The 12,773-nt window shown below is 34.4% G+C and overlaps 1 protein-coding gene across 3 annotated transcripts in view; it reads left to right on the forward strand.

Annotated features, from left to right (window-relative positions):
* Positions 1-12,773, forward strand: part of PTPN22 (protein tyrosine phosphatase non-receptor type 22) — a 50,708-nt gene that overhangs the window by 24,593 nt on the left and 13,342 nt on the right. For all 3 annotated transcript variants that reach the window (XM_030869087.2, XM_030869088.2, XM_030869089.2), the window contains 5 exons: positions 5,781-5,857; positions 6,005-6,822; positions 8,504-8,587; positions 8,737-8,783; positions 10,685-10,712. In XM_030869087.2, coding sequence (XP_030724947.2) covers positions 5,781-5,857; positions 6,005-6,822; positions 8,504-8,587; positions 8,737-8,783; positions 10,685-10,712 — 1,054 coding nt within the window. The remainder of the gene's footprint in view (positions 1-5,780; positions 5,858-6,004; positions 6,823-8,503; positions 8,588-8,736; positions 8,784-10,684; positions 10,713-12,773) is intronic.

The raw sequence follows: 12,773 nt of genomic DNA on the forward strand, positions 1-12,773 counted from the left end.
GATGTAGCAATCCTAAGTGTGTATGGACCAAACAGAGCTGCAAGATATGTGAAGCAAAAACTGATAGAACTAAAAGGAGCAATAGAAAACCCCACAGTTATAGTTGGAGACTTCAAAACTGCTCTCTCAAGAACTGATAGAAAACTCAACAGAAAGTCAGCAAGAATATATGAGAACTTAACACCATCGACTAACAGGATCAAATAGATTATTTATAGGACGCTCCACCCAACAATACAAGGATATACATTCTTTTCAAGTGCTGATTGAACATATACCAAGATGGATCATATCCTGGGCCATTAAACAATCTCAAAAATATAAAGAAGTGATATCATATAGAATGTATTCTCTGACTACTATGGAATCAAACTAGAAGTCAATAGCAGAAGATAACAAGAAAAGATCCAAACACTTGGAAACTACACCAGACTCTTCTAAATAATTCATTGAATCAGAAAGGAAGTTTCAAAGGAAATTTCTAAAAAACACATTGAACTGAATAAAAATGAGAATACCACATATCGAAATTTGTTGGACAGAGCTCCAGTAGCGCTGGGAGGGAAGTTTATAGCCACCTACATGCATACATTAGAAAACAGTAAATGTCTCAAATCAATAATCTGAGCTCCCACTTTATGAATCTAGGGGGAAAAAAAAGAGTGAAATAAACCCAAGAGAAACAGAAGGAAGGAAATAATAAAGAGTATAAATCAATGAAATTGAAAACAGGAAAACAAAAAAGAAAAATCAGTGAACCAATGATCTGGTTCTTTGAAAAGATCAGCAAAATTGACAAACTTCTAGGAAGAATATAAAGGAAAAAAGGGGAAAAAATAAAAATTACCAATATCAGGAATGCAAAAGGGGCTATTTCTACAGATTTTGCAGATATCAAAAGGATAATAAAGGATATAGTATGAACAACTCAACACATACACATATGACAACTTAGATAAAATAATGTATTACTTCCTCAAAAAACACAAACTACCACAGCTCACTCAACATGAAATAATTTGAATAGCCTCATAATGATAAAGAAAACTGAATTTATAATTTAAAAATTTCCCAAAAAGAAATATCCAGGGTCACATAGTTTCACTTGAGAATTCTACCAAATCTTTAAGAAAGAATTAACACCAATTTTACACAATCTTTACCAGAAAATAGATGAGGAGGAGACAATTCTCCATTCATATTTTTTATTGTGGTAAAACTACAGTATTTTTACCACTATGGAAAAAATTACCATTTTAACAATTTTAAAATATGAGTGGCATTTAGTACCTTCACAATGTGTGTGACCATCATTACTGTTTATTTCTAGAAATTTTTCATCATTCTAAACAGAAACTCTCCATCCCCTGTACCTGAACCTCTAATAGTTTCTATTCTACTTTCTGTCTCTATGAATTTGCCTATTCTAGGTACATGATATAAGTGTAGTCATATATTTACTCTTTTTATCTGGATTATTCATGTAACATAATGTTTCAAGGTTCATCCATTTTGTAACATATATCAGAATTTCATTCCTTTTTATGGCTTTATAATATTCCATTGTGTATAATACCATTTTACTTACCCATTCATCTGTTGATGGACACTTGGGTTGTTTCCACCTTTTGGCTATTGTGAATAATGCTCTTATAAAAATTGGTGTACAAATACTTGTTCAAGTCCCTATTTTAAATTCTTTTGGGTATATACCCAGAAGTGGAATTGCTGGATCATGCAGTAATTCTATATATAATTTTTTAAGGTACTGCCACACTGTTTTTCACAGTGGCTGCAAAATTTTACATTCCCACCAGCATTGCACAAAGGTTCCAATTCCTCCACCTTCTTGCTAACGCTGGGTATTTTCTGGTTTTTGTTTGTTTGTTTGGTTTTGGTTTTTAAGATAATAGCCATCCTAATGAGTGTGAAGTGGTATTTATGACCTTGATTTTCATTTCCCTAATGATTAGTGATGTTGAACAGCTTTTCATGTGCTTACTGGCCTTTTGTACATTTTCTTTGGACAAATATCTATCCAAGTCCTTTTGCTCTTTTTTTCTCTAGGTTTTCTTTGTGGTAAAATATACATAAAATTTACTACCTTAACCAATTTTAGGTGTATAGTTCAGTGATATTATGTACATTCATATTATTGTGCAACCATCACCACCATCCATTTCCAGAACTCCTTTCATCTTGCAAAACTGAAACTTTATACCCATTAAACACTAACTCCCCATTCCTCCCTAAGCCCAGCCCTTAGCAACCACCATTCTGCTTTCTCTCCCTATGAATTTGACTACTCTAGGTACCTCACCAGTACTTGTTAGTTTTTGCTTTCGTTTGTTTTTTAGATAATAGCCACCCTAATGGGTGTAAAGTAGTATCTCATTGTGGTTCTGGTTTACATTTCCCTGGTTAGTGATGTTAAGCGGACTCTCAACCACTGCACCACCAGGGAAGCCCTCTCTGCATGAATTTTAAGATGAGGTTTTCTATTTCTGCAGAAGCACCTTTGGAATTTTTATAGGGATTGCATTGAATCTGTAGATCACTTTGGGTAATGCTATCATAACAATATAATGTCTACCACTTCATGAACATCGAATGTCTCTCTATTTATTTTATTTGTCAGCAATGGTTTGTAGTTTTCAGTATATAAGTCTTTCACTTCCTTGGTTAAGTTTATTCCTTAGTATGTATATTTTTGATATATATATATATATATATATATATTAGAATTGCTTTCCTAATTTCCTTTTCAGAATGTTTATTGCTAATAAACAATAATAAACAGTATAGTAGTGCAACTGGTTTTTGTGTGTTGATTATATATTCTGCAATTTTGCTGAATTGGTTTATTAGCTCTAGCATTTTTTTTTTGTGGGTGTGTGTGGAATCTTTCAACATATAAAATTATGTCATCTGCAAATGAAGATAACTTTACTTCCTCCTTTCCCATTTTGATGCCTTTATTTGTTTGTTTGTTTTGTTTTCTTACCTAATTGCTCTGGCTAGAACTTCTGGTATTATGTTGAATAAAAATGGCAAAAATTGGCATCCTTGTCTTATGCCTGATCTTGGGGGAAAGCTTTCAGTCCTTCACCTTTGAGTATGATATTAGCTGTGGGGTTTTCATATATGGCCTTTATCATGTTGAGGAAGTTCCCTTATATTCCCAGTTTATTAAGTATTTTTATCATGAATTTGTCAAAGTTTTTACTGCATCAATCGATATGATCATGTAGGTTTCTTCTCCTTAATTCTATTAATATGATATATTACACTGATTAATTTTTGAATGTTGAACCATCCTTGCACTCTGGAAATAAATCTCACTTGGTCATGGTGTGTAATCCTTTTACTATGCTGAACTCAGTTTGCTAGTATTTTATTGAGGACTTTTGCATCAATATTCATAAAGAATATTGGTCTGTGGTTTTCTTTTGCCTGTAGCATCTTTGTCTAGCTTTGGCAACAGGGAATTACTGTCCTCATTGAATGACTTAGGAGTGTCATTCAAGTTTTAGGAAGAGTTTGTGCAGGATTGGTGTTTATTCTTCCTTAAATGTTTGGTACAATTCACCAATGAAGCCATCTGGTCCTGGACTTTTCTTTGTTGGGAAAATATTTGATTACGGATTCAGCCTACTTACTAGTTGTAGGTGTATTTAGATTTTCCATTTCTTTCTGAGTCAGTTTTGATTGATCATATGTTTTTAGGAATTTGTCCATTTAATCCAGGTTATACAATTTGTTGGCATACAATTATTCATATTATTATCTTATACTTTTTGTTTCTGTGAAATTAGTAGAAATGTCCCCACTTTTATTTCTATAATTTGAGATTTTAGCAATTTCAGTCTTCTCTTTTTCCCTTAGTCAGTCTCTAGCTAAAGGTTTGTGAATTTTACAGATCTTTACAAAGGATCAAATTTTGGTTTTGTTGGTTTTCTCCATTGTTTTCTCTATTTCATTTATCTCTGCTCTAATCTTTTAATATTTCCTTCCTTCTGCTAGCTTTGGGTTTAGTTTGTTCTTATTCTAGTTCCTTAAGGTATAAAGTTAGGTAATTAATTTGAAATCTTTCTTCCAGGCATTCACAGCTGTAAATTTACCTCTAAGCACTGCTTTCACTGTATTCCATACGTTTTGGTATGATGTATTTTCATTCATTTCTAAGTATTCTCTAATTTCTATTGTGATTTCTCCTTTGACCCATTGGTTGTTTAAGAGTGTTTAATTTACACATACTTGTGAATTTTCCAGGTTTCCTTCTGTTATTGATTTCTAGTTTCAATCCATTATGATTGAAAAAGATACTTTGTATGACTTCTCTCTTTTAAAATTTATTAAAGCTTGTTTTGTGGCCTAACATCTGGTCTATCCTGGAGAATGTTCCATATATGTTTGAGAAGAATGTATGTTTTGTTGGGTAGAGTGTTCTATGAGTGTTTATTAGTTCTTATTTGTTTACATGATTGTTCATGTCTGTCCTCTGTCTCCTTGTTGATCTGATTTTTCTATTCATTATTGAATGTGGAGTATTAAAGTCTCTGTATCAGTTTACTAGGCTTGCTGTAACAAGTACCACAAACTAAGGAGGGCTTAAAACAACAAATTAATTTTCTCACAGTTCTGGAGTCACAAAGTCTAAAATTGAGGTGTCAGCAAGGCCATGCTCTCTCTCATAGCTCTAGGGGAAGAATCTTCCTTGCCTATTGCTATTTTTTGGTTTCTCCAGCAATCCTTGTTGTTCTTTGACTTGCAGATACATTACTGCAGTCCAGTCTCTGCCTCCATCATCACACCACATTCTCCCTGTGTGTCTCTGAGTCTCTCTTTTCTCTTTTTGTAAGGACACAAATCATTGCATTAGGGCCCACCCTAATCCAATATGACCTCACCTTAACTAATTACATCTGCAAAGACCCTATTTCCAAATAAGGTCACATTCACAGATTTCAGGGATTAGATTTCAACATATCTTTTTGAGAGTCACAATTAAACCCACTGCAGGTGGAATCTTATAATTGCTGACTTTTTAAAAAAACATATTGAAACATCCCCGAAGGCCAGATATATTGTACAATTGATGGTAGCTTGGAGCCATAGTAACAAATTTCATAATGTGATAATTCCTATGAAGAAAATAAAGATTGAGAATGTTTGGGCAAGTGGGTGGGAGTGTGATTTTAGGTTGAGTGGTCAGGGAAGGTTTCCTTATGTAGGTGACATTTAAGTAGAGAATAATTACTTAGAAAGAGCCAGCCATGCAAAATCTGGAGCAAAAGTATTTCAATCAGAGGGAATAGTAAGAGTAAAAGCCTCAAATTAGTAACGAGTTTGGTATGCTTATGGAATGGCAAGAAAACCAGTATAGCTGGAGCACAGTAAGGAAGAAAAATGTAGAACAAGGTAAGTATGAGGACATAACATAAAAGGTTGAGATGATGAAAGTTCTGAAAGTAAAGTGTTCTTGAGAATAAAGTTATATTTTAAATAAACATTTTAGAACTTCCACATATGAAAAGATGATGCTATAAGCAAATCCTTCTTAATTTCTATAACACTGTTTAATCCTTTATTTTGATCCTTTTGATTTCAGTATGTGACCAAGTTATTGCTGGGTTCAATATTTTGGAAACTCATATGACTCTTTCATGAATTATTTTAAATCTTTATATTTTCTGAAAAATAACTTTTTAGTCTTATGAATGCTAAAATCTCTCATGGTCATTGCTTCACTAAAAAACAATCTCTTACTTCTCTTGAAGATTCAAGCAAAGTATTCAGTTTCTAAGCAAAATCCCAATCCAGAAGCAGATTCTTATTCTCCTAATTTACCAAAAAGGTGAGTATAATTTTACACATCTAAATGTTGTCTAATTGTGTCTGGGAGGAAAATCTCATGCTTATGTCTCATTGTGATGCTGAGAAGAGGATATGGGAAGAGACCTCTTTGGGATATGGTATCATCATTACTTTCTTTTTGTTTCAGCATCGTAAAAGAAGCAAAAGTGATGAACCAGCAGAGCAAAGGAAGGATAAGGGTGAAAAGTGCAGAAGTTTCTTCCTTTGACCTCAGGATTTTTGAAATAAATGAAAAGGAAGGGTTAGTAATGCACCCTTCTCAACAGAGCAGTTCTTTAGAGTTTTTGGAGCTAAATTGTGGTTGTAACAAAAATGCTGACACAACCATGAAATGGGAGAGAAAGGTATTCCCAATAGCTGGGGAGCCTCTTCAGAAGCATCAAAGTTTGGACTTGAGCTCCATTTTGTTTGGAGCACGTCCTAACTCTAAACCTGTAAATGCAGCAGGAAGATGTTTTAATTTAAAGAGGCCAATAATGCGGACCAAATCAACTCCCTTTGAATTGATGCAACAGAGAGACACCAAAGAGTTGGACGTCGAGGAAGATTTTTATTTGGAATCTCACCCACACAATTCTTGTCTTGAGCAGGCTCAAAAAGTGATGCATGTTTCTTCAGCAGAACTGAATTATTCACCATCATATGACTCTAAGCATCAAATGTGCAATGCCTCTAAAGCAAAGCAGCATGACTCTGGTGCTTTTAAAGTACTTTCTTACATGTCTTTAGTAGAAGATCCTTATTTTTCATCATTGTCTCCAAGTAGTGCTGGTTCTAAGATGTCTCTTGATTCACCTGAGAAGCAAGATAAAACTGTTTTACCTTGTTCTTCACTGCCAAAATCTTCTACAACCCTCTTTCCTTATTACAATTCACATGATTCTTCAGCACTGAATCCTCCGACCAATTTCCTCCCCGCACTGAACCAGGAGACAGCAGTAGTAGGTAAGTTATTTTAAAAAGTTTGTACAGCATTTTAGATTTGACTTTGTTTCTGTAAGATTTGGTTTTGTCTTACCTCCTCTCACCCTCTTATCCTTCTCTGCTTCCTTCTCCTTTTTCTCCTCAAAAAAATTAAATTTCATGAGTGTTTTGATGATGTGATGAGTTGAAAATAGCAATAACAAATACATAACATTCCATGAAACAAGCAATAGTGGAGGCAATCAGATCTGGTACAGGACCTATGCCAGCCGGCGTGCTTCTAAAGGCAGCAGTCCTCATTCCTAGAAGTGTCTATCAAATGTCCACAATTTTGTTATACAGCAGAAACTAACACAACTTTGTAAAGCAATTATACTTCAGTAAAGATGTTAAAAAAAAAAAGTCCACAATTTATCCTTAGCATGCAGAAGCAACTTCCAAAAGAACATCAGAAAAGATTTGATCAGCACCACATGGTCACTCAGAATTTTTGTTGGAGAATCATGTGTCTATACTAAATTGAACAGATTGCTAAGAATTGAATTCTCTTCCTGCAGGAGTTGGAAGAGGAGGACTTGATTTCCTCTTGTCCTTTTATAATAACTTTATAGATGAGGATACATGTTCAGTATTCTGTATGATATTTTAATCTTATATGACTTTAATTTCATATTTTATCTCTTATAGTTCTGTATTTTTGCATATTATGCATATTGTTTCATATTACTGAGTGGTTTGAAAGTAGGAGTAAATATTTGGTTAGATAATTATAATAGTTTGATATGAAAGAAGATGCTGTGAAAGAAGAGTTAAAGCAAGTTTAACTGTCTTAGATATGTCATCAGAAATTTATAAAGAACGGTCCACCTAGGTAGGAAGTAGAGAAAGCTTTTTCTCTATGACATTATTTACTGTACAGAGTTCCTCAATAGATACGTAGATGCATAGTTTTGTTATAAAAATATTCCATCTGGATCTAGTTTCTTCTTTGGTTAGAAGGAAGGATTACATACTTTGATCTTGTTTTATGATTTAAAGAAATTTTATTTTTCTAGATACCTATAGTTCCTTAAACTTCCCTGAGTGTCAGCATTAGGAACCAAATCCTTATCTTCAAGGATTGTAGCAACATTGACATGTGTGCCATCTGGTGGCAGTCTCTCATAATAGCATTTAAATTCTATAAAAATTCTGAATACTTCTATAGAAATATAGAAAACCTTGTTATACCATTTTTTTGTAAACAGGAAAAATATCAATATTCTTAATTCTATAAGAATGAAGAAGAGATACTAAAATCTTTGTGATTTTTACCTGCTCTGTAATTGAATCTTTGGCATGTCAACGTGCTTTATGATGTTGTATATTCTATGTAAAACAAAAGGCAAGAGTTACGGAGAAAACAATCCAAAGCTTCCTAAATTAATGTAAGATGTTACATTATGTTAACTGATACTCAGTGACTTAATCAAAATACCTTTGAGCTTTTAAAAGAAACAATAAATCGTGAAGAAGAATCAAAATCCTCCTGGGTTTCCAATTTAGGATTAGAGAATTTATGTTGTTTTCTCCTTGAGTGAACAGATACCAGCTTAAATATATTAATGTGCTTGACATAATTTGTATCAAGATTAGAATATAAGAATTTTCTTTGGAATTTTCTAATTAAACATTTTGATTATATTTCGGGCATTTCGGATAGCAACTTCTCCAAGAATAGATGATGAAATTCCCCCTCCACTTCCTGAACGGACACCTGAATCTTTTATTGTGGTAGAGGAAACTGGTGAGTACAGTTCAGTAAGTGTAAAATAAAGTGTGAATTAACTATATTACTTCTTAGGTCCTCTCAATATTCTGTGTGCTATTGCTGAGTAACAATTGCTCTCTAAAACTACAGCACTAAAATTGAAACATATTTACTTTTTTTTACAGGAGAATTCCCCCTGGATATTCCCAACTCTTTAACTTCAGCTGTGAAGGTAAAAATTGGAACATCACTAGAATGTAGTAGAACATCTGAATCAAAGAAATTTGATGATTTAGTAAGACTTAGACCAAGCAAGGTCAATAACATTTTTCTGATTCTACTCACTTGGATTCAACGGACTATAGTCCTATTCCTTATATATATATATTTTTTTCATAAATTTACTTATTTATTTATTTTTGGCTGCATTGGGTCTTTGTTGCTGCGCGCAGGCTTTTCTCTAGCTGCGGTGAGCGGGGGCTACTCTTCGTTGCGGTGCGCGGGCTTCTCATTGCAGTGGCTTCTCTTGTTGCAGAGCGTGGGCTCTAGGCACACGGGCTTCAGTAGTTGTGACACTCAGGCTCAGCAGTTGTGGCTTGCGGCCTCTAGAGTGCAGGCTCAGTAGTTGTGGAGCACGGGCTTAGTTGCTCCGCGGCATGTGGGATCTTCCTGGACCAGGGCTCGAACTCATGTCTCCTGCACTGGCAGGCAGATTCTTTACCACTGCGCCACCAGGGAAGCCCCTTCCTTTTATTTTAAACACCTGTCACTTAGTAAATCCTAAGCGGATACTATTTATAAAACAATGTGCTAGAGGATGTGGGGGATAAAAAGATGTATAAGACGCAATTATTGCCCTTAAGAAACTTATAGTTCAGTAATGGGGATATAGCATGTGTACACAAGTCTTTATTTTTGTCTGTATTTATTATAACAAGGCAAATATAATCAGTGCCATATGGAAGATAAGAACTTTGAAACTGTGAGAGATCCCTTCAGGTTGGAAGTGATCAAGGAAGACAGTGAAAGAAGAAACATTTGACTTTATTCTTTAAGGACAGTTAAGGCAAAAATAATTGTTTCATAAGTAGATTGCTTGTTCATAGCAGTCATCTGGTAGGCTGTTTCTTGTGAGCTGTGATAACACAGAGAGTAGTTTTTTAAAAAAAATAACAGATGTCTATATTATTTAAGATAAACCTTTTGGAATAATGTTCCCTGCTTCTAGAAGAAAAACCTATACATTTAACAATCTGTTATTCATTAGTATATAATTCCATGAACCAACTATCTTAAAATTTCAGAGATCAGAAAAGTAATTAACTAAAACATTTAAACACAGTGCTGGTGGGCAGTGCTGGTGGGCAAATATTCCCTGCCTTTTAAATTACACATTTAAAAAAAATTATTTTATTTATTTATCTTTAGCTGTGTTGGGTCTTTGTTGCTGCATGCGGGCTTTTTCTAGGTGCGGCGAGCGAAGGCTACTCTTCATTGTGGTGCATGGGCTTCTCATTGTGGTGGCTTCTCTTGTTACAGGGCATGGGCTCTAGGCTCACGGGCTCAGTAGTTGTGGCTCGCAAACTCTAGAGCGCAGGCTCAGTAGTTGTAGCCACACGGTCTTAGTTGCTCCGTGGCATGTGGGATCTTCCTGGACAAGGGCTCAAACCCATGTCCTCTGCATTGATAGGTGGATTCTTAACCACTGCGCCACCAGGGAAGTCCTTAAATTACACTTTTAATGTGCTAGTAACTGTTACTATTATTGCTAATGGTCTTTATCTTAACAACTCCCAGAGTAAAGAACAATCACTACTTTTTCAGTGTCATGAAGTAATTTCAGTGGCAACAACCTTACCTGGAATTAAATTTTCAGGGAAATGTTCTGAGTAGGAAGGAAATAACTATAAAAAGGATCAATTTAGGACCAATATTCATGACATATACAAATCACTGTAGGAGTGGATGATTCTTCACAGTTCAGCACATTTATAAATTAGGAAAAATAGGGTCAACATTTCATAACTCTCTCTATTGGTATATGAGATGTAATTTTAAAATGCTATTTATTGCTTTGAGTTTATAGATTTCTATACATGTTCTTCTTTCACTTTGACTTTCTTTCTTTTTCAGAGTGTAAAACCCCAGAGTCCCAAATCAGGTAAAAATTTTCTTTGGCTTTAGATGACATTTATCCCTAAGAATTTGTACTGCAAGAATGGCTCATTAAGTTTAGAGTAATTCACCTCAGGAGATGGCTTGGTTTCCATAATAGCTTCCACTATTTATTGATTTATTTCTGGTTTTCCTAGGCTAGTAGTTTTGTTTTGTCAAGGGCAAAAGGAAGACAGGATTTTAGAATTCTGCTCCTTGATATATAGCCCTAAAAAAAAAAAAAAAAAACCCAAACTATTTTAGATACAATCTCTTAAAACTTTGCAGCAGTTCCATTTTACTGGTTTTATCATTGTTAACAGTGTGATTCTAAAAAGTTATTTCTGGTCACTTAGGTCTTTAACTTGTCACTGCTTCTTAGTACTTTCTTGCTTGTTTTATACATTGAATAACAACATCAACAGCAAACATCCTTTGAACACTGATAGGTACTTTACATACATTATAACAGGTAGTAGTTGCCCTTAACACATTTATTCATATTAACATATTGCTCAAATACGTAAATAAGCAGTATAACATAGAGGTTAAAAAGCATGAGCTTTGGTGTCAGGTAGACTTTCATTCAAATCCCCAGCCTACCAATAGTTATCAAAATCTATGACCTTGGTTACATTATATACTTTATCGATTTTTCTCACTTATAAAATGAGGATAATAGAACTCCCCTTCTAAGAGGATTTTTGTGAGGATCTAGTGAGATAAAGCATATAAAGCTTTTAGCACAGTGGTTGTCAAATAATAAGCTCTCATTAAATGTTACCTATTATAATTTTTATTAGGTAATTATTAAATGAACATTTCCTAAGCAAGTTCCGTGTGCCCTATACAGTGTTAGAATAGGCAGAATATTTAAGAAAGGGCGCTGCTTAATGATTCTATATGTATTCAAATTGGGTAGACAAAATTAACACTCACTTGGAACCATTCAGTGAAAATCTATGTGGCACTGATTGTCATCACCAGGAATCTGGAATAAAGAAAGGTATCACTGGAGTGGTTAGGAAAAGCTTGAGTAGGTGAAAGAAATTTAAGAATATTGATAGAGGAAAAAAGAGGGAATTCGAGTAACAGTGACTCAAAGGTAAAAATAAGCATGATGGGTACAGAGAAATGGTAAGTAGGTTAATTTAATTGCAACAGAGGTTCTATTATAGGGAAATAAGGAAAATAAATTTGGATAGATAAAATGTGGGAAAATTCCAAAGGACTTAAAAGCTAGGCAGATGAAATATCCACAACAGACAAATCTCTGTATAGAGAAAGCAGATTTGTGGTTGCCAATCTAATCTGGAGGGAATGGGGAGAGACTGCTAAATGAGTGTGGAGTTCCTTTTCAGGACAATTAAAATTTTGGAACTAGATTGTGGTGATGATTGCACATCACTGTGAATGTACTAAATGTCATTAACGGCAAATTTTGTTACGTGTATTTTATCACACACGAAGCTTCGCAGAAGAATTTAAATTTAATTCAGTAAGTCATAAACATTGTAGGTTCTTCGTCAGGGGAGTATTAAGATGAAAATGGTGTTTTGGGAAGGTATTTGGCAGCATATCGTTACCTGAAAGTTATAGTCTCATAATATTTCCTAAAATCAAACGGGAAGGTGATCAGCTACTTCAGAGTAGTTATCAAATATTTATCAAATGCCTACTATATGCCAGTTATTGTATTAGGTGATAGAAATAAGTATTGCACTTAATTTTTGCATATTACCGAGCATATAAGGAATAAACAAGAGAACTTTCTTTATAGGTAAGTCCTAAGACGTGAAAAACCCAATGACCAAAGACAGATAAAACTCTAGCACTTAACCACATACTCATTTTCAAAAGACATTAATAGGGACTTCTCTGGCAGTCCAGTGGTTACAACTTTGCGCTTCCAATGCAGGGGGTGCGGGTTCGATTCCTGGTCAGGGAACTAAGATGGCACCTGCCACATGGTGTGGCCAAAAAATTAAAAAAAATAAAAGACATTAATAAAGTATATAATTATACTTAGCGCTGTATAACGAGAAGCATACAGCAATAGAACACCATT

Source organism: Globicephala melas, chromosome 1 (genome assembly GCF_963455315.2).
Source record: "Globicephala melas chromosome 1, mGloMel1.2, whole genome shotgun sequence".
In the NCBI taxonomy this organism is placed as follows: domain Eukaryota; kingdom Metazoa; phylum Chordata; class Mammalia; order Artiodactyla; family Delphinidae; genus Globicephala; species Globicephala melas.